Source organism: Anser anser (genome assembly GCF_964211835.1).
Source record: "Anser anser genome assembly, chromosome: 4".
In the NCBI taxonomy this organism is placed as follows: domain Eukaryota; kingdom Metazoa; phylum Chordata; class Aves; order Anseriformes; family Anatidae; genus Anser; species Anser anser.
The window spans coordinates 49,999,754-50,022,302 of NC_139724.1; the positions used below are offsets into that span (position 1 = coordinate 49,999,754).

Here is a 22,549-nt window from a genome sequence, read left to right on the forward strand (position 1 = left end):
GGAGTCACTGGACCATCCTGCCAGAACAAATTGTCACCACAACGGGGGGTGAATCTGACTTGCTGAAGCCAGCACTGTTTGAAGTGGATTAGGCTTTGATTAAAAGCAGTTGGCTGAAGTTTCTGTAAATGAACTCATGGAAGCACAGAAATTGTAAACTGTGATATGTACATATGAACTATGGGAAAAAACAAGCATTTTCTCCCAGAATACCCATGTTATGTTCAAATACTCATAAAATACTCATAACTGGGAACCGAAAATTCTTTCCAATGTAGAAAGTGAGATATTTCTGAAAAATAGCTTAACATTGTTTTCTGGGAGAACACAAGGAAAACTGAAGAGGTACGGAGAAGAGTTTGATGTTAATACTAGCAGTCGCAGTATTAACAGGATGAAAATGGAAATTGTAACAAACTGTTGTGGAGAGACCATGTAGGATTTGTTAAGACCTTGTGATAAATGGCTCCCAGACTCAGTGGAGAGGTGCATGTTTTGCCATCTCCTTCTTCCTAGAGACACCAGCTTTACTTGGTTTAGGTGGAAAAGTGATTCATTTTCCTTGAGTTGCACCTTGGCTGTATAAAGCACCAGAAACTTCACACTGAAAGATATGAGAGCTAACCAAGGAGTTTACCCACCAGTCTGCAGAGATGTGACTCTTCTGCCCTTTTCCTCCTTGTACTGAGCCCACAGTCAGCCAACTCCAGCTCTGCGCTGCATTAATACTGTGGAACAGTCTTTACCAATTAACAGGAGTGAAGAAAAAAGGATTTCACAAACTTAGTAAAAGGATTTTCAAAATCTTTAGGACAAGGACAGGAATCCTCATTCCCCACTGCTATGGCAGTCCTTTAACTGGTGGCAATATTGACTTGTCTCCTGTGTAAGCAAAGAATTTAGGAAAGGAAAGCCTGTGAAGTCGGTCTGGATTCTTGCAGTCTGCTTTCCCTTTGAGCTGCTCCACAGGACTGCTCACTGCGGAGACAACTGACGCATAATTCAAGGAGAGTTCAGAGCTGAGCTAAGAAAACGCAAGGCACCAAGAGTTCCCACATGCCATGTAATTGTCGCGTATCCCAAGAGCTGGGCAGTGTAATTGGTTTGAAGAATGACAGAACAAGACACCGAACAACCAGCTTCTGACGGCTACAGCGCCGCGCTCCTGGCTTACTGCCCAGATTGCCGGTAGAGCCCACAGCTCCTCCTAGATAACCCTGGAAACAAAATGCAGTCTAGTGTTGGGTCATTTGCGAGCAAAGCCCCATGCTCTGCTCCTGTTTCTGGATTCTAATGTGTCTTTCTATCGTTTGGTGGCTTCTGGTACTCCTTGGGCCCGTTGTTTGGCAGCAGTCTGTAGGTTAAGGTTGTGCTTGGAAGCTTGTCTTTAAATAAGGATGATGTATCTTCCAGTCCAGGGTGGGAAAAGGTCCTGGTCCATCGTGGTGAACGTGAGCACCTGCCTTAGATCAACCATGGAGGGGGGCTGAATCCTTCACTGCCACAGTCCAAACTGCTCCAGGCCATGGTTTGTTAAGGAATTAAACAGCAAGGATAGCCCTCACAATAGTTATTTGTCTTCTAAAAGAGTCTTGGGAAACCTATCTATCTAGTTAATTTGCTGCAAAATATTTTTATATCTCCAGAGGCGCAATACTGCAGGTTCAAAGAGTTAAGGTAACAGAAAAAAGAAATTGTTTGTCTTCCTAGTCATGTACTGTTGGTCACGGTTTGAATTAAGGCTTAATTCTGAATGAAATTTCTGTCCTTACAGCTCCATTTCCACTAAGGCCAGAGGTGTAAATTCTTAAACACATCGTATCTGGGAAGCATATATTGAAACAGATTAAGTTTGCAGGAGGAGAAAAGAACAAAAGACAAATATATGCTCTAGTTGTATATTGGAAAGACTTGACAGAGCACTGTTTAGTATCAGGTAGAGATTTCCAGAATATTATTACTACCTTAATTATGCTTCAGAGCAGAGCCATATATTCTGCTTTTTAAGGGCATGGGGAAGATGGATACACAATGAATCAAACATCTCTCTTCTTTTTCCTGACCAACACTTCCAAAAGAGGAAATCAGAACTTTGTATAAAAATCTGTTGTCATACAAATGAAGTAAGTACTTGAATTAGATTTTGTTGTATAATGCAGATACACTAGAATTTTTGCATACTTCTATTGTATTGTCTATTTATGCTATTTTCATGAATATTATATTTGTGTCTTTTTTCTTTTTTCTTACTGTTTGTTTTTTGTTTTATTTTCAGTGAATCATCTGCAACTATTTTGTTTATTTTTTTCAGTGAACCATCTGCAACTTTTTTTCCTATTATTAGCAGCTTGAATTGGACTATAAAGACTCCCATTCTTGGCAGTTGTCTATCTCCATATATAGAATGTGTATGTATATATATATTCAGTGCAAGATTTAGGTTATGTTTATAGTAAGGTGAAAATTCACCCTCATAAATTATCAGCAAAGAAGCTGTGTGGGATTCTTTTAATATTTTTTGCATAAGCTGTTATTTCAAATAACTTGCATGTATGAGCTGAATACATTGCCCAAATGCATTACCGTTTTCAAAATAATCTTAATTTTTCTGCTTAGGTGCCCTGAGACTGGGGCAGAGATGCACAACCTTAAACTGGCAGCAGGTTTTCACCTCTTTGGTCTTCATTTCCAGTATTGCTAAGTCTGTATAACAGAGACAATTTTTCTCTATTCCTAGATTATTTTTTTTTTGGAAGTTGGGTAAATATGAACATCTCATATTTCCTTTTATAAAAGCATTTCTCATAAATTGCCTGGATACAAATAAGTGCTGGAGAACATGAAGATTTTTTCTTTGAAAAGAAAAGGCAATAGATTTTTTGTCAGTTATGAATTTTAAGCCAACATTGTGATTCAGGAGCATGTGCTGAAACAATGTTAATAGGTTGCCTGCACAATGGCACCTTCCCTAAAATGCAGTCTTAAAAAAATAGACTCAAGTGGCATGTCTTGCGTCTCAAAATCCTGTGTACATGCACATACATAAAGATCCTTCCTGGGCTAAGAAGGTACATACAGCTTTAATTTTTCTAATACCCTCTGAAAGAATGAAATAAGCTGCTACCCTGGTGATAGGACGCATGTGAAACCAATTTTTTTTTTTTTTAATAAGTCAGGACAGCAGGACAGAGAAGAGAAAAATTCAATTTTCTTCACTGTGAATCAGTCTCTAAAGGCTATTAGCACCTGAGGAAGGTGAGTGAAACTCTTTACAATTTGCTGCCATTAACAGCTACTTTATCGCCACATCTTATGTAATGAAACAAGCACTACTGAGGCTGGAAATGCAGATCCTTCTCCCTTGTGATTCCCAGTCAATAAATACTGAGCTGCAGTTTTGGGCTTCCTAGGCTTCCCACTATGAGAGACAGGGCAAAAGAAAAATTCCTGTCAAGATATTTTAATGTGCCCCCAAAGATGCCAGTATCACTGAAAATATCACTAAATAAGGCCAAATTACTTTTTTTTTTTTTTTTTTTTTCCAATGAGGCCTTTTAAGAGACACTTGAAGAAATGGACTTGGAGTCTAATTGGAGTCTAATTCTTGGAGTCTAATTCTTTGACAATGTGCCTCTAGAAGTAGGAGGTGCCTCTTGAAACTTGTCAAATTTTTAAAATCAGTCTTACCATTAAAAATATCCCAGAAGATCATGCCTGGAATAACAATCAGAAGAGACTGACTGATTAGTGCTATAGCTACTACAGTATAGTAGGAAAAGCTGCAAGGGTTTTGTTCAGGACAACTTTCATACCCTGATAGGAACCAACCTCCTGCTTCATTTTTCTGATTTTTAGTATTTAGTGGCTGTGGGCCATGTTCTGCTCTTAGCTGTTGCAGAAAAAAAAAATTAAAAAAATTGCCAAACCAAGCACAGAGTGAACTGAGGACAGACAATTTGCTCTGGACCCTCTGTGTGTGAAGCTGACTCTTTGTATACTGTATTTCAAGGCATTTTGCTAAGTACCTTTTTGGAGAGAGGCCATTTGTGACATGTTATGCATGCATGTGTGCATATGCAAGACACAGCTGCATTTACAAAAAGCATGGTTAAAACAGCAAATCAAGCATTCCCTAATTGGGCCACTCCAGGTTTATTCTCCACGCTGCATGCCTGGAAAGGCCTTGATATCACGAATTTCTATACTAATTGTACTAGGGGCTCTGCTAAATTCTCCAAATCCAATCACTGTTATAGGGAGCCTGGCCCTTTGGGGCCTAAGTGCCAAAAGCTCACTAAAAACCAGCAGCCCTACAGATGTCCATAGCAGTGGACCTTGAAATATGTCCCCATTTAACAGATCCCACCTTGAGAGTCCCAGGAGCTCCTCTCCTCCTTCCCCCAAAAGGCTTTGTATGCTTTTATTAATTCATGCTCTCTGGAAACATATTGGGGCAAGACCTTTAGCTTATGGGCCCCAACTCCACCACTGTGTTCACAAGGCTACCCTCCTCATGATGCCGTTCCCATTGCCGGTTTTTCTTTCCAAAAACTGTAGCTGTGTCTACATTAGTGAGTAACATCCAACAGGACCAGATCTGTGGGGAACCAGAAGATACTTCAGGGGGTTTCTTCTGTTTCAGATGGGCTCTGCTCTGGTCCCGTGGAGAGAACACCTGCCTGCGACCTACCTTTGAGCCTGGGATATAAGCTGCCAACCACGTCAGTGTGGGGATACCATGGCTTTAGGTTGTATCCCTACAGAGTCGTGGCACTGCTTGGGCAGGCACAAAGGCACTTTCTCTTTCTTCTTCATGCAGCTGTGCTGTTATACAGCTCTCCCCAGCCCTGGAATACAAACCTCCAGGAGGGAGGAAGCTCCAGGCCCAGGCATCAGCCTCTGTTCAAATGTTTCAAAGCAAATGTTTTGCAGCTGTTCAAACCAACACCTCTGCAGTGTTAGGATTACTGTCTCAGTCTGATTACGATCTTATGCCAATACCTCAAATTTTAGTGGGAATTGCTATATATTGCAGACTACCATTGACAAAGTATTAAGTAGAGAATTGAAGAGGCTACATAAACCACCTCAGGATGTTGCCTCCAACTGCCCTTTCACAGGGTATATCAAATCTTCCCTGGGTTTGTGGGGGAATGACACTTTATTACACTTTCCTCTCCATGTAAATCTGTGTTCATTTCATCATCTACAATTTAGGAGATCCTTACAACCATTACAACAGTGTCTGAATATGGTGGAAGTTATTTAGAGGTTTCAGTGTGGGATTATATCTTTAGGATGAAAAGTTCTTTACGAGCCTCTCATAAATTAGGCAGGGCCAAATTTCTAGTCCTTTTTAACTGCTTGCCATGTCCAGGGCTACTCCAAAGGTGGTCCAAATTAAAACCAAACAAACCAAACAAAAAACAACCAACAAACTTTTCCTGTAAGAATCTGGTTGATACTTAAGGGATTAGGCAACACTTGCAGTGTCACCATTTTGTATATATCATATATAGATTCCTTGAAGTCATTTATTGGTGAACTCTATCGCTTGCACCTAAACAGGTTCAGAAAAATAATAAAAGAGCACATACACTAGTATAACAACTTCAATAGGAAATATGTAGTGAGTTAGGTTTACAACCACTTTGAATACCTGAACCCAGACACCTGACATGGCATTTTATAGTGAAGTGGAGCTTGGCACATTGCAGAGACAGTCATTTTAGGAGGGGCAAAGTTCAAGTATTGGCTGATATTAAAAACCTGTGTCTAAGGTGCTTGTCGTACAACTGCAGGAAATGGTTTGTAACAGTCTGATTACCTTTGAAGTGAAATTGTACTTAACTAGCTGGAAAAAAAAAAAAGAAAAAGGAAAAAGAAAAAATGAAAAGAAAACCCAAAGAAAATTTAGAAAATAACAGTAATTAAGGCAGCCTGACATCTGTTGCCATTCATGTGGGAAAACTGTCTGATTGAAACTTGGCCTTTGGAGACGTATGGAAACCTGCTATTGGAGTTACTGTGCAGATGAAATTTTTATCTGTTGTCCTTATTAACGATACACAACTGCCACTGCCACACTGTATAACAAAAATAAAAAGGTCTTAGCCAAGTGAAGAGAAATTAAATTGACCCATTCTATACTTTTGGTCATAGTATCATTAAATATTTAGCAGTTTGATTCAGTGTTATATTAGTCTGTGGAGTTGTAATGATAGTAATGATAGTTCTGAGATGTTCTTTAGTGTCCTACAGTTCCAAGCCTTAATGACTTAAGTAGTTTAAAATGTAAATGAGCTATTGTTAAAATTTGAATGTGTTGTTGATATTATGAAGGAAAGGAATTCAAAACAGTCCAAAAATGGTTATTACTTCTATTTAGATTCATTATTAGTACTAGTAAATCCTACAAATAGCTATATTGACAGCCACTTCAAGGTTTGTTCTGCATTACCTAATTTGTAAATCTTCTCCTAACTAAGCAAGGTAAAGCACACGTACCTTTCTTTTCCTTGACAGTTAACCAAAAACCAGCATGAAGCCTTGTAGTAGGTAATTCTGGTTTGCAACATATTGTTTTGTGACATTTGGTTAGAAAAGAGAGGGAAAGCAAGGGGTGCTAGAGAAAAAAGATGGCTATTCTAACAGTATGGAGTTATTCACCTTTTAAAAGTGTCTTTTGTCAGCACAATGTAGCTGTTGTAGGCTGATGCTCTTCAGAGTCCACCATTTACATGCAGGTTAACATGAAGTAACTACTGCAGTACTGAGATACCAGCAAAACAGTGTGGTAGCCTTGTCTCTACTGCATAATCAGAGCTGATGCATGTTGGTCATCTACTGGTGACCAGTACAAGCATCTCAAACTATCTCTACTTTCTATTGCTAACATAAAACCAAGATAGTGTGTACCTAGGCTATTCAGTTCTAGTCTGTTCTATTTGACCTTCTGTAGTCCAGTGCATTGGCCCCTGTTGATCAAGGCATTGCACAAGCTATTGTCTTTGGAAATGATCTGGGTTGAAAGTGGAAGATTATAGGGCAATATTATTAAAACAGCTTTGGCTTTGACAAAGAACTGCATTTGGGTCTGGTATAAAGGTGTAAGATCAAACACTGGGGTGTCCACACTTAGACGATTCATAAATTTAGACCACCAGCTCAAGATTTTTCTTAACAATACTAATGCAGCCTCCTTGAAGCTGGAAACTTTCACAGCCTGCTGTTATAAATATTGTTACCTAAAACCCAGTCTGACTCAAAGCCACAGTTTTCTTTATGTCTTAAAATACATATCAGTTATTTCAACATATGGAATTCAGTAAAGATGGGGTAAAGCGTTGAGGTTTTCAACAGCCACCTGATTTTGGAGGCAGCAGCAGAGAAACCTGTATAATCAATTCAAATTCACACGCTTTTCTAAAAAAACAACCATGTTTTTCCTCATTTTCTTCCTCCCCAAAGGTGATTCATATTTCTTAAAATTCATTTTCTTTTTAGCCAAAAAAAAAAAAAAGAAAAAGGTTTGTGTTCAAGGTATTAGCAATAAAAATCTCATCAGGCACAATATTTTGAAGGCTCACTGAACAGTTTACTTAGGACTATACTGAGAATCTGAAAGAAAATAGTTTCATGTTTGTAATAGGTGTGTGGGGTGTTCTCTAGACTGAAATAAAGAGATCACTCTTCTCTAACAATGTATCAATGCATATCATCATAACCTTGAGTACCATCTTTTTCTCCCCGCAGGTTATTACTTGTGTACCTGAAAATATAACCGGAGTTGAAAACCTCAATTTAGAGCCCTACTGCACATCACTGGCCTACGGACCTTGCATTTAAATGGTTTGAACACAGCTTTTTGTTCCAGTTCTTTATTTCAAAGACTGTTCTTTAAAAAAAAATAAAATTTAAAAAGGCTTGTTTTCAGATAGTGAAAATGTTTGTCATACCTATTCTAGGATATATTATCCTAGATATGATTAAGGATGAATCAAGACCAGTAAACTAAAATGGATACAGAAGTTGCACAAATCTCTTAAAGCTTTTACCTACTATATATGGGACAAGTTTTAGCTACAGAAGACTGACTATATGCTAGTTAATTGATTGCATGTGATAAGGCACCAGCGCAATATTAATGCATCTGCTTAAGTAGAAAGGTGTAAATCCAGGAGTGCTCATGAGGTTAAGACATTTGTGACTTTCTATCTACTCCACATTTAGGAGGTCAGAACAGGCATAGAAATATCTTGCAGCTAGCAGTATTTTAATTAAGGTTCATGATCAGTAAATATATAATATCAAGTGAAATAGGAGGATTTCTATCAAATATGAAATTAAGTATATGTGGGGGAAAAAAAAAAACAAAACCAGAAACAAAACAAAACAAAACAAACAGATCAGTTCCTACCAAAATATGAGGGAAAAACAGGTGGGTGTGTTCACAGCCACTGTCTTTGGGATGCTGCCCTCCAGTCTTGAAATGACACCTAAGGGCAAACCAGACATATGAATTAGACACCCAACTCCAAATCACTGTTGAGAGAAGTTCATAACTGAAGCTTCAGCATTTATTTAGATTTTGTGAATATTCTGCACCTTAGACATCTTCAAGAGGTCTGTAAATTCAGGTATCCCATGTCCATATAAGACAGTGATTTTTCTGAAATCATGTTTTCTGGAATTAGGTTTCACTAGCCTTGAAAGTGCATTCAGAGCTAACTGAGGGAGAACATACAAGTCCAATTTATAACAAACCAGGTTCCCAGTATAGTTTGAGTACACTGGTGTTAGGAAGGCAGGAGTCACGTAAAGAGAGCTACTAAAGGAAAAATATTAAAAAAAAATCAACTAGAACATTTTAATAAAATGAACATTAATGACTAATATGGAAAAGACTAATCTTAGATGGTTGGATTTACAATCTGAACAGATGGAGGTCTTTTCTTCAGCTCTCTGGTAACATTTTTTCATATGGATTAGTGGATCAAATGGTTTAGTTATGCTGTGGGTTTGCAAAAAAGGCCTTTGAGCTGCAATCTTGGCTTCATTAATGTCAATGGAAAGATTGTGTGACGAGCACAATTTTTCTTATGTAGCTGTGGACATCCTAAAAGGAATCCCAAAGAGAAGGTTCATTTGCTTGGGACTGCAGAAATGGATGCTGTCAAAATAAGGGAGAAGGTGGAAATAAAACAAAAGAAATTAAGTAAGGAACCTTATGATTATTCTTAATTTTCAAAGAATAAATGTATCATAAAACAACATTCCTAGTTTTAGATACTCCACCTATTGCACAAGTGTAACACAAATATTGCAGTCGCTTTATGGCAGTCATCAATACATACGCTCAAAAAAGGAGAAAGAAAAAGGAAAAAAACAATAAGAGTTTTGAGTCATCCACAGTATATGGAATTAAGCCCGTTTCAGCGTTAAGAATTCTTAAGTGTCCTTCGGCTGGGGAAGGTGGTAAGTCTGTCTAAAGTATAGAAGCACTTACAATTTTTCAGAACTTTAATCTGGAAATGTGCAATGTGATATAAATCAATTCAAAATGACTGGACTGTGTCAATTTTTGTGGAAGATAATATCCCAACTGCCACTTCTGAATCAAACTTAAAAAATACATATAAAAAGCAGCACTTCAGTCCCGAAACACACCAAAAGATTCAGACTGACAGTCATGAAATTAAGCCCTCTGAAAGGAGAAAATTGCAAATGACAGTGATCAGTCATTCTGCATAAGCAGCCAGGGCATATTCATCACTTGATATTACCAAGAGTTTCTCATAAGTGCTGCCTCCCCTTCAAATCAGGTCGGAAGCAATAAAGAGAAGGGTCTGCTCCTCTTCTTCCATCTAGGAGCCTCGTGACCGTGCACAGAGCCTTGTACTGATGGAAGGAGGGAGCTTTGCATCCCTTGTCTCATTTTTGTCTGCCCATTGGTTATAGCTGTGCCCTGGTTTGATTTACTGCCTTTCTGTCCTCTGGTAGCTGCGAGGGGTTCGCTGGTGGCAGGTGGATGTGCATTTATCTTCTCCTTGTAGCAAATGGGCGAAGAGTAGATGCCTCCACGTATTGAAATAGGAGCCAGGGAAGTCAAACCTGAGATGGCTATCTTTGGGACCTTTGACAAATACTTTCTATACATATATTCTATTCTATATAGTCTCCATATCTATGAAAAGTACGTAATACCTACCCTGTTCACCTTTCTTCTTGGGGGATGTTGGGAATAAGGACTCATGGCTGTAAAAGTACTGTCCTGTACAAAATATGTTTGTCCATGGGGCTGAAAAACGTACACAAAATGTCAGAAAAACAGTCTAGAAAAGGAAGCAGAGCATGGCACTGTGTTCTTATTCTTTCTTTGAGTGTGTTTAGATTGAAACCAAACTCCTATTTAGGTAATACATTGTTAAAAAAGCTTATAAAACTGTCAAATATGTACCATAATTCCTTTATAAAGGGCTGTTCTTAGTCTTCCCTCAAATCATCGTATTTACCTGAAACCTGTTTCCCATGCTTGGTTGCTCTTTGTAGGCTGATCCCAACTCCTGTTATTGTTGTATTGTGTATTGTAATCTTTTAATTAAAAGATTAGATGTGCAAATGAGTATAAATTAATGACAACAGATATTTTCCCAGGTAATTCAACCAGGGACTATTTCCTTTCAGCTTCCTTTTCTTTTTTGTAGGTGAAAAATAACATTTTTAATTTCACAAGTGTGCAGAGTTTAAAAGAGGAGCAGGGTGGGCACCTGAGAATGGAAACCACCATAATAACCCTGCCTGGTCATTGGGGCAAAAGGGAATTCAGCCCAAAGACTTCTGGGGCTATTTGGGAAGAAGATGAAATAAAACTATATACGCAGTACAGAATATCACATATAAAATAGTCTATGCACAAATTTTTAGCCCAGAGCTACTAGGTAACAAGATTGTCCAAAGCAAAACTTCAGCAGGTGAACGTTCAGATAACTTCACTGATAACTCCTCTCCTCATCATAACTCTATGGTTCTTTCCTCATTTAAACCTTTTGAAAAGTCAGAAGCTGTCTCTGAATTCAGAATTTTTATCACAAAGGGCTAATGACAGAAATGTCAGGTCATGTGTGTCTAGTGAAGTGTTAGCTCTCCAACCCCGACATACACTGAAGTGGTGGCTTTAAAATAAAAATTTCTAAAACAGACACTAAATATATTGACAACTGGTTGGGCTTCATCAACTGTTATATCAGTTTAAAGCTGGTACATCTCTGTTGTTTCACCTGTGTCAAACCAGGGTAGCAGAGCAGGAGTCCTTCTTTCACCAGGGACTGACCAACAGATGAACCAGTGCATATATTTTATATCTAACTTAGAAATGTAGCTATTCAGGTGGCAATTTTATTTCCATTAAAAAGTCCGTTGCTATACGATTCTGAAATAAATACGTTTTCACTAATTGCAACCCTCAATCTCTTTCTTTTACTTCTATCCCCTTTTCCTCCCCTTTTCCTTGGTGACATTTTTTCTTGTCATGGAAAGGTCGTGACATTTCAAGGTGTTCACTTCCCGAAGCATGACTCCTTGGAGTAATGAGATTCAGCTGATCTGTCAGTAAAAATCTGCCACCAGGGAAGACAAGCGCAGCAAAAGCAGAGCTCAGAAGCATCCACTCGTGGTCACTGCGATGGTCGATGATGTTGATGATGATGTTGATGGCCGCCCATGATCTCGGTGTTGTTACTGGGTTGTCCACAAAGGACACAAGATACATGATTCTGTGTCATTGAGTGTTGTTATTAGCTTAACCTCTGTTTTCAAGCATCCTGTTAATTTACATAGTGATTCAAACTCAGACTAACTTTGTGTTGTTTTAACCTTAAACAAGGTTGTGTCAAAATTCACCGTAGAGTTTTTTGGTTCCTTGGAGAGTATAATTAGACTTCAGACCACAAGAGTCATCTTGATCTTTCCTGACTGAAATTTGTAGGCCTTTTTATAGGTGAAGCAAGACGTGAGCTCTCGCCTTCTTAACCCCCACAGATCCTGCCAGCCAACAACATCAGCTGAACGATCCTTGTCCAGAATTTTCTGCGGCTCTTGGAGGAAGAAGAGATGCAATTTGACCACATACATACTATAGTCTTCTGGCCTACTATATAGTATTACAAAGTATTATATAGCCAGCTTCCCTTTTAGCTGCTGTTGTGCTTTAGGCTGATAGTTTTTCTTTTGAAAAGTTCCCTTCATTTTATAGCCCATTTAAAAATAACCAATATATTTTTAATATATAAATTAATATAAAAATTGATTAATTATTATATGGTATAATTATTAAAATTAGACTGTCTTAATATATGCTAATAATATATCAATACGATTATGTTAAACAATTAATGTTTATTAATGTATATTATATACGATACATAGTTTAAGCATGCGCTGTTTGAATTAATTTTTTATTTTGTCACCGAACTCCCAGCTTCATAGTTTGATTGGAGTCTTTCTGACACTCTTGCTTTCCGAGTCTTTATTTCTGATATTTACCAGAAGAAACAAATGATAACTTTTTACTCATGTCATCAATAAAACTTTTTTATTTACATAGATTATATGTGTGTTTGAGGAGCTCTTTCAGCGGAGAAGACAGCAATATAAAATCTGAAGTTAAAGAATTTAGGAAGGAAAATCTCATTACTGTAGGTTGAATTGATCTTTCCCTGAAGGCTATGACACCTTATGCTCTTCCTGACTTTTCTGTCCTAAGCTTCCAAGAATATTTACAAGAAACAGCGAAAAGCATGTTTTTCTCCTGGTTGTCATCTTTATGATTTTTACCTGCTAGGATATGATCACCCACTTTATTCTGCTTTGTTCCCAGTCTTTGGCAGACAGCAGGTCTGTTACGTGGGCTCCTCAGCACCCAGCCCACCAGGACGCTGGGCTTGAAGGCACAGAGTGACCCTCACATCAGTGAACAACACGAAGGCTCACGAGGGAATGAAGCTGACAAAAATGCTGGTGTAATGGCGAATGTCCTGACAGCAGTTTCCAGCATCTCTTCCACTTTGCAGCAGTGATTTCCCAGTGACAGAATAGTGCTCTACATAACCCCAGCTCCAGCCCAAGCAGAAAGAGGGGCAGCTAAAGCACAGGATGCTGGTGAGTGCACACCCCAGCAGCCAGACGTGCTTGTTGGGAGCTGATTATCCCTCTGAGAAGTGATGCTGGAGTCTGACCTTGCTAAGTCGGACTCAGCCTGGCAAACTAACAGAGCTGACTGAGTGAGCAGGAACCTGATGCATTTTACCGCTCTTGTCTGCCCAAACGCAGGCTGCCTGGTGCTACTTGCTTCCCTGTGACGCAGGGGAACAGCAGCCTGGAGGTCTAAAAGACAGGATGGTGTGCTCCTGACACACAGCGTGACTCCTGCAAGCATGTGGGCGTCCTCTACCAGAAATTACATTCATTTTATTTCATCTGATGTAAAGGACAAAAAAAGAAATAAAGGTTTCCTACTGTCTTTATGAAATCTATTTAAACTGGCTAGATTTCTGTTAGACTTATTGAATTAGCAAAAAAATAGTGTAAGGTATGAGAATACTGAAGGATTTCTTTTTGTGTGTCTGTGTATTATACAGACATATATACAGGTATATTATGTCCACATGAAAGAAAGTAGTAAGCCTGCTTTTCCACTTCCAGTCTAAGTTGTTCATACAAAATGTCTCTAGAAGTCTGAAAATAAAAGTTCCCTCCTAATGATTTTGTCTTTTTCCATCTGCCTCCTATTGATTTTTCTTCATTTTGTTTTGGCCAGGTATGAGGTAACAGTACCTGCTTTTCCTTGATTTTCTTAGTACTGTGTCAAAGAATATTTGTTTCTGTACCAGAAAAATCAGTTTTGCAATGGCTTTAGTAACAGAAATATTAATCATTATTCCACATCCAGGCAACTGTGTTCAGTGTAAATATGTTCCACTAAAACTTCACTTATTAAAAAGTAATGATCTCAATAGTAAAACACTTTCTTAAAAAGAAAACTAGTTATCTAACTACGTGTTCCTGTAAAAATATACTTCCATGCTCCTAATTCAAATTGTGCTGTGAAATCTTCTAGGCAAGAACTGATTTTTTCAAAACTTTTTAAAACTTTGTATGAAAGCTGATACCTCTAAATTTGTATTCTTTACGTAGCCTCCATACTAAGAGTAACAAATAATGATCCTGACAACTGCAGGGCTACCACTCGAGAAGCAGAGTGCACCAGCAGTGCAGAGGGTTTGGGTTTATTTGCTGTTGCAGGGAGAACAGCCACTCATGGTAGTAGTTGGAAAAGTCTGTATTTTTCTATATTTGTAAACGCTTCTGCATGCTAAGTAGCATTTTTCATAAGAAAGTCGCCTGCTGTTTTTCCAGAAGGCCCCTGTGTGACCCACCACACGCTATGAGTGGATGAGCTCTTAAGGAGGAAAATAGACCGTGGTTGCCGTAGCTTACATTTGGACAGTTTGCTCGGTGGATTCATTCCTACTACTCATACACTGTAAGTAGTTACGTATATAGCTGTGTGAATATTTATGCAGGTGCCAAATGTCAGGTAATTATACAGAGAAAATGTTGCTTTTGTCATCCAAGACATAAGAACTTCCACACAGAGTCAGTCCAGCAGCTCTGCTGGTTCAGCATTCACAGTTTTTGGATGCTTTTGAGTAGAGCCAGAAATAAGGTTACAGCTTTGCAGTGTCAAGGAGCTTGGGACATCTCGAGTTGGTTGGGTTCTTCGTTTTCCTTGGACAACAGAGGAATGAGTTGACTTAAAGTTGTTCCTTACTGCGTCTTCCCAATCTGTGCATGTGCAATACAGAACCTAAAGAAATATTAAAAATCAGTAGTGTGTACAGAAAAAGCAATAACTAAGCATGAGGTCGCTGCTACCCTGTACTTGATACATAAATATAATGACAGCGTGATGCCTGAGCCATGAATCAAAGCAGTTTTGATCTCAAGTGCCTCAACTACCAAGTCCAGGGCATGCTGTTTGCTAACATCAGCTCAGAGGGCTGCCTCAACCTCTCCCAAGTTGGTCTTGCTCTTTTCCATGTAGCTCTTATTTCTTCTCAATGACTCCTGGTAAATGCTGGGACATTTACAATGTCCCTTGTAAATTCTGGGCTCCCCAGCACAGGTTCTGGATAGTGCTCGGGTCGAAGCACAAGGCTCCCATGGCATTCGGCATGGGGTGAGGTTCCCAAGGCTTGAGGCCTTAAAGACAAGCGCATGTTCCTGGTGGGTAGACACCAGAGGCATATAGGGCTGGGAGGAGCCATGGGGATCAGCGTGTTCAGTACATAAGCAATCATTGATGTGCAGCATTTTGCAGGATTTAAGTTGATGTGAAGTGAAGCTGGTGACAGCCTGAAGCTCAAAATCTGGCAAAGAGCGAGCAAGGGACGGTGAGCTGACCATCAGTGACATATTTGAGCAGTCTCTTCAGAATTCCATTCAACTTTTAAGATAATCAAAAATGTGATGTGTATAAAGGTTTTAGTCATTTCTGAGTTGCAGGTTATCACTACAAAGCCACTGAAAAGTTCATGTGGCAGATCATGCTGTCTGGGATTAGGTAGGTAAGACACATTACAAAACTCTCCTTATGATACTTAATTTTTCAAGACATTGCCACCTAGGCTAATGACTGCAGCTCGGTTGATCTCAAGAGAAGTGAAAGGAAGAGTTTGTCTCCCAAAATCCAGCTTTACAAAGAAAAATGTTTTATCTATTAAACTTCAGAGATAGCATGAGCAATCTCACAGACTCCAAAAATCTAAAAGCAAGTAAAGCGAAATGTATTTAATTTTGAGAATTGGAGGGCAGGGCTGAAGGGCTGAAGACTCTATGGATGATGTTTGGTGTTTGTTTTTTTTTAACTCTTCAGCATTCCATGATTGGTTTAATAAAAAAAAAAAAAAAAGTTGTACGCAGTGTATCCACAAATAATATCCTGCCAGGTAAGCTGCCACACAGATTAACCCACAGCAAGAGCAGCTTTGTAGTGCTGCTAAATTGGATTGCTAGAACTGATTTTTGTTTACCATTATTTTGACATAACAAAATCTATTAATTATTCATCTGTTGCCTGATCTATTAACAAATATGATTTCTAAGTAAAATTGACATCTCCTGAGTTCTCTGTCCTTAGGAGGAGAGTGAACAAATTAGCAGGGGAAACAGCAGCCTGCAAGAATCCCTCTTGCCCAACACTTTAGGCAGAGAATCACTGAATGATTCAGGCTGGAAGAGACTTGCAGGAGGGTTGTTCAGTTTTTCTGCTCACAGCAGTCAACACTGAATTAAAACTGGGTTGCTTGAGCCTTTGTCCAGCTGGGTCTTGAGGATGGAGATGTCACCTCTCCAACCAACCTGTTCCAGTCCCTTCAGACTACTGACCTAATCCTGACATGTGGCTTCTGTGCAGAGATGTCCTCCAGTAGGCATTAGTCGTACCTCACAAGCAAGCTGGGAGGAAACACGGTGATTTTGAGGAAGTTCTCAGATAAGATTAAAAAAAATAAAAGGAAACATTCAAGAGTGTTTACATCCCTTCGTTTTCTTTCTTTCTTTCTTTCTTTCTTTCTTTCTTTCTTTCTTTCTTTCTTTCTTTCTTTCTTTCTTTCTTTCTTTCTTTCTTCCTATTGCTGCATAGTTACAATGAGGGAAGCATAGGTACAATTTTTGAAAGATTATTGTGTTTTCGATTAATTTAGCCACTGTCATTTGTTGGGCAAATTTCCTTTAGTCGTTAAAGAGCTCAACAATCTGTCTTTTATGGAAGAACATTTTATACAAAACAGGCTGGGTCTTTTGAAGGCAGCCCTGAACATTTGCTGCTAGCATTCCTATCACTCTTTCCTAATGTAGTCCTCTCCTGGCCCAGGGGCTGGGGTCTCTCTCTTCATTTCCAGCAGTTCAGACAAGTTATCCTCAATAGTTCATTATAGACTCCTAAGGCCATTTAAATGTTACTTACTCATAAGGGAAGAGCTGAGAAATTATCTTAGCTAAAATAAGAAAAGAATATTCGGAGAAAATACAAGCCCTATTATACCTTATATGGCTTGGTGGTGGTTGTTGTTTGTCTCCTACTTGTAGGGAGATAGCTCTAAATACTTCTATGAAGTGAAAGTCTTTTGGGGTTAAGTCAATATTGTAATGAAAGTCAATATTGTAATGAAAGCCTATTCAGGGAGGCTGATTTTTGAACTGAGTCCCTAGAGACTTTACTTCATGGATCTTTGTTCCAGGAGAAGCTTCCTGTGCAATATTAGTCACTAATATATGGAGAGAATGCCTTGAAGAAGTGCAATACCTAAGCAGGTATTAATTGATGATTGAGACTTGCCTCCACAAAGTTTAATTCTCTGGAGCTTAAACAAGAAGAAAAGCCATGTATGCAACTTTTTCATTGTACAGAAGAGGGAAGATATTAATGGGCCCATCTGGACTTGTGAGAGACATCAGTACACGTCAGCACACACTGACCCGCTTCAAGCAGTCTCCAGAAAGTTTTGAATATTTTGTTGAAGAAAGTGCAGTACAAACCAAAACTCTCTTGGTGCTTAAATTCAGGTGCAGACAGAATGATTTCTCATAAATTAACGTTACAGAAAAAACAGCAAGCACTGACCTCTTCTCAGCCTGTGTACATGTGCACAGCAAGGGAGTGGATTCAGTGACGTGCCTCCTGACCTTGACTTCTCCGAAGACAGAGAAGATGGTGGTTTCACATGCTCAGCTGTTTGATTTCCTTTCCACTAGCCATAATTAACATTTATTCAAGCAACATTAGGAAGAAAATAAATATTTCAAAGCAGCTAATTACAGCATCCAAAACATCCTCCAAGCTATTCTTTTAATGAGGATGTGCTTTGTTCCTGCAATAGTGTAATATTAATTTCATCAAGCAATTAAACAAACCAAAAACAGATACAATACAGAAAGGCGTATTTTTTTTCTCCTGTTTACAAGAATGCTCACTTGCATTTCAATGAGTTACTTGTGTAAAGTTGATCATCTTAAGCTGTGTAAACCTAATATAAATTGAGATCCAAGCTTGGAGAACTTGCTCTGACCAAATTTTTACAGATTTCAGTAGAAATTTTGTCTGGGTATAAACCTGAGTTTGGGCTTAACGCAAATATGCTCTTTTGTTGAAGTGTATTAGTCTGTACTTTTAACAAAGGATTAGTTATGTTTACTTTACCCATATACAAGGAAATGCAAAACTACACTGATGCTATTCAGTAAAAAGGCATAATCTAAAATGAAAAGCAGTTCATACCGGGTTGGAAGTACTGGAAGACTCCAGCCTGCTGGGGTTCAGCTAATGTAACTCAGGGCACAAAGAGGATGACATGTTTAATGGTTGCTGCTTTTGCTCAACAGCAGCAATCAGTCAAAAATAAAATTCAGGTTTCAGGTGAGAGATGATGGAGCAATACAAATCAAAGCACCGAGAGAAGTATTAGATGGTTATTTTCTGGTAAATGGTAAACCAGAATTCATCTACCTGGAAAATTTTCTCATTATCTTCAAAATCTGTTTTAATAAGTGTTCGTGCAAGTGGATTCAGCAAAATATTTCAGTCTGCAATATTGAAATAGATATCATATAAATTCAATTTCTGCACTAATCTGAACTCCTTCAACTGAAAATAATGTTTAATTCAAGAGGTATCATCTTTTCACTATACATAAAACATTCTGTGCACCACTTAACAGGGGAAGAATGTTTACAGGTATTTAACTTTCAAATGTATAAAATACTGTAATTTATTTTGTCACACAACCTCTTAAATGTTTAAAAATAAAGTATTGATTAACAAAATGTATGACAGATTAAATCCTTCTGTAGGCCAAGGCTTGGGACACTGATTTATGTATTTGAATCAAGATAGATTAGCGACATATTTTTCAGCACTGGTGTCTTCCAATTTATGATAATGTCTTCAAATAAATATTTTCTGTTTTTATTAACAGAAAACAGAACCAAATGCAGTTCCTTGTTTTGGATTGTTTTAAAACAACTTGTTTAATTAGGTAGATACAAATACAATAATAAATACAAAAAATATATGTCTTTAATGTCTGTACTGTTCTTTCTGATGACTGGCTTTCCACTGACACAAGGATTAACTCTGTACCCAGACATATTAAGGAAAGCTTTGCTATTAAATCTGGCAGAGAAGATCCTTCTATTACTGAGAGAATTTCATAGCATCCTTGCGTGCTGGCTGGGAAAGCTTGCGGAGTTTTGATGGCCTGTCAAAGTGTGCCTGGTGGCAGAGCACAATTTGTAGCACACATGACTGATAAGGGCAAGGGCAAAGAGCAGGCACAAATCTATTGTTATAAATCAAAGTTGTCTTTTGTTTTGCAGTAGCATCCACTGCTCTTGTCAGGCAGGTTTTTGTTTGTTTGTTTGTTTGTTTTCCACCACCCACCATTCACTCCACATCAAAACCCGCCAAGATGGTCAAAAAGAACTTCACGCTGCTTTGGGAAGATAACAGTCCCTAATACTGTACCAATGTCTCATTGCTGGATCATTGTGTAGTATTTCCTTTGCAAGTCAGAAAGAAACAACCAAGTAAATACTATGAGAGAGTGGAAAAACAAAACCTGGGAAACAGATTGTAAAGCTAGACTGTGACTTGTGAGATGCTGCCCCAAAATGCACATTTGGAGAAAGCCAGCCCCTGCTGCTTGGCTGACTGTGAGGGGCCGCAGGTCTGCTAAGCCCTGTATTAAGTTTTTAATCCCCAAATGCCACCATATTACTGAGTTTTGCTTCATGGTGTAGCACTGTGTGTGTGTTCTCTCCTGTGTCCTAGGGGCCACTCAGCTTCATGTTACGAAGCTGGTTTCCATGCTGACAACCCGTTTTGAATTGCCCCCAGCTTCCTCTACCACCATGCTGGAGATGAAAAGCATCAGCAGGCTGTCTTTTCAGCGAATTCTCTTTTCCATTCACATTTGAGTGATCTGCAGTTCTGCTCTGGAACATGCATACACGGGGAAGAAGAGGTGGCCACAGCTCACACCCGTGCTTCACCGGTGGCTTCCTCACAAACTGGGTTCGTCCTTCTCTAGATCAGAAGGTGCCCACACCTCTGGGGCCACCAGGTGGGATGCCCCAGTGTTAAATTGTGCCCCTTCTCCCCAGCACACTGGGGTTGGGCAGTGCCCAAAAGCTCACCTTCGCCACCCCAAGCCATCACCCTCAACTTCCAAGTGTGGTGAGGGGGCAGCAGCCATTTTGTGCTCCATCACGAGGCTGCCACCACAGCTGGGGGGCTTTTACACACCTTTTTTAAGGCATAGATCTTTCTCTAAGAGGGGGGTTGTGAAGAAAGGGCCTAGAGGCTGCCCAGCCCCGTGTCCGGAGGCCAAGCAGGGCCACGCACCCGTCGCAGCAGGTTTGGGAACAGATCTGCCCCCGAGGTGGGAGCGGGGCTGAGTCACCGGCGGAGATGAGGGGGGTCTGGGCCTGGGTGGGTGGGTGGCGGGGAGACGGGCAGGGGTGGGCAGGGCGGGTGACGTGTCCTCCGTGAGTCAAGCTGATGCTGGTCCACGTGTCAGGGAGACTTAAAAAGTTTGGGAAGGGAGCGAGGGCATGGCCAGCCGGCGGGGAGGCAGAGCAGAGGGCACCGCGGTCATGGGACAGCTCTGCCACCAGCAGCCCCCCACGACCACCCCGCCGCGCAGCCTGGGGAACAGCGGGGGGCTGCCGGGGTCCCCGCTGCTCCTGCTCCTCCTCCTCCTCCTCGCCTCCTCCATGTGTGCGTGCAAAGGTGAGGAGCATCCCCCCGCAACCCCTTCCTGCACGGCCACCGCTGCAAATCCGGGGGCTGGAGGGGTGACCCCATCATGCCTCCAGCCTCGCGAGGGGGCTGAGAAATCCTAGCCCAACAGAATCCCCGCAGTGCTCTGCTGCGGAGCCGGGGTGGGATCGGATGCTGCCGCGAGAGATGCGGAGATGCTCGGGAGACGGCAGGCTGGGAGGGTAAGGGGGCCGGGGCTGGGACGGGGGGGGCTCACCTCAGCAGCACGTTTTGGGGTGGGGAGGTGGGGGGCTCCTTGCCCTACCCGGCAGGATTGCCCCGTCCTGCCCAAACCGCGCTCCGGCAGCTGGGGGAAGTGGCTTTTGTTCCAAGCGAAGTCACTAAAGGGTTAAGTGGGGAAGGACAGAGTTGGCAGGCTGCTTTAGACACAGAGCCTGATTACCTTTGATTTAATTGGGAATGCTGAGTTACACCTGAAAGTTGCTATTTTTGCTTTGTGAAGCAAGTGCAGCTAACAGGCATTACAATAAAATGCACCGTCTTCCCTAGTCTATTTCCTCCCTCCAGATGCATTAAATCCTTACACCCTGTGAAGCAGCGCAGCACAGCAAGTTGCTGTGCAATGAGTAGTTCTGCTGTGCATCTATTATGAGTGAGTTACTTTCACTGGGAGCTTTCATTCTGAATTTTTGATATTTTCCTTAATTGATTTTTTTTTTTTTGATATCAAGAAGCAAAGAAATCTAAGTAGAGTATACTTCATACTGTGTTCAAAATATATTCTGGAGATGTGGAAGAAGGGAGGGAAGGAAAATGAAGGCAAAGAATGGCAGTGGCACACAGTATTTTAGCATCGTTTGTATAGAAATGATGGCAAGGAGCTTGTGTATGGAGAGCAGTGGTGGGGAGAGAAGATTTAAGAGGTGGATCCCAGGTTGAAAAGTGACTGAAACTGTGCACCTGGCAGTCTGCTGCCTTGCAAGAAGTTTGGTTTTTCAAAGCTGGCAGAACTGAAGTGAACAGATATGTCACTGTGTCAATTTTGTAGGAGGGCTTCCTCCTCTATGTTACTTTTGAATGGGACTGCTTTCCTCCTGCCATGGATATTTTGTGTATCTTACCAGATAACTTCATCTTTCCTTGTTCATGCCGGTGTGTGTGTAAATTAATGAATTCCCTCCAGGCTGCAGCAGTGTTCTGGATGGGGCGATGTGGGGATGCTGCTTGGCACTGGAAGGCACACAGTCCTTGCTGTGAGCACAAAACAGAGGGGTCAGCACATGAAATAAGAGTTTTGTGAATAAGTGCAGAAGGGTTAAGGAAACTTATGAGCTGGTGAAATAATTGCATCTCCTCTGTTCAAAAGTTTATGCTCTGGGCAAAAAAGCCCCACAAGTGCCATATTTAGGCTTCCTTGCCTGCTGCTCCAGGCCTTAGGGACTGCTGGGTTTCTTCTGCTTTCCCCGTGGAAAGCCTTGGGAGCCAGGCATGGCAGGAGCTACCATCAGTAATGGCCAGGCAAAGATTTAACGGTGCGGTAACTTCAAGAGTTGCCCTGTTCCACTCCTGGCAACCTAGACACCAGCCCCAGGGAATACTCCACCATGATCATACTAACTTAGGAATAGAAAACAAAACAAAACTAAAAAAAAAAAAGGGAGTTGTAGCACCTTTAATTTTTTGGGAGTTTCTCCTTGAACTAAAGCAAAC

The 22,549-nt window shown here is 40.3% G+C and overlaps 2 protein-coding genes and 1 long non-coding RNA gene across 20 annotated transcripts in view; 2 read left to right on the forward strand and 1 right to left on the reverse strand.

Moving 5' to 3' along the window:
• Nucleotides 1-20,166, forward strand: part of LOC310899606 (uncharacterized protein) — an 84,246-nt gene extending 64,080 nt beyond the window's left edge. For 11 of the 15 annotated variants that reach the window (XM_083836212.1, XM_083836216.1, XM_083836207.1 and 8 more), the window contains one exon: nt 1-127. The gene's annotated coding sequence lies outside the window, so the exon portion shown is untranslated. Of the gene's footprint in view, nt 13,159-14,415; nt 14,543-17,300 lie in introns of those variants that run through there. The other 4 variants (XR_014584418.1, XR_014584419.1, XR_014584420.1 and 1 more) reach the window with 2 other exon arrangements.
• LOC310899612 lies at nt 1,697-21,398 on the reverse strand. Its single transcript, XR_014584428.1, has 3 exons — nt 21,096-21,398; nt 8,420-14,866; nt 1,697-1,822 (listed from the first exon to the last, which is right to left on the reverse strand). It is a non-coding gene; the product is annotated as an uncharacterized lncRNA (long non-coding RNA).
• Nucleotides 20,409-22,549, forward strand: part of NMU (neuromedin U) — a 16,340-nt gene continuing 14,199 nt past the window's right edge. For 2 of the 4 annotated variants that reach the window (XM_083836199.1, XM_083836200.1), the window contains exon 1: nt 20,581-20,848. In XM_083836199.1, coding sequence (XP_083692325.1) covers nt 20,671-20,848 — 178 coding nt within the window. In that variant the 5' untranslated portion in view covers nt 20,581-20,670. The other 2 variants (XM_083836201.1, XM_083836202.1) reach the window with 2 other exon arrangements.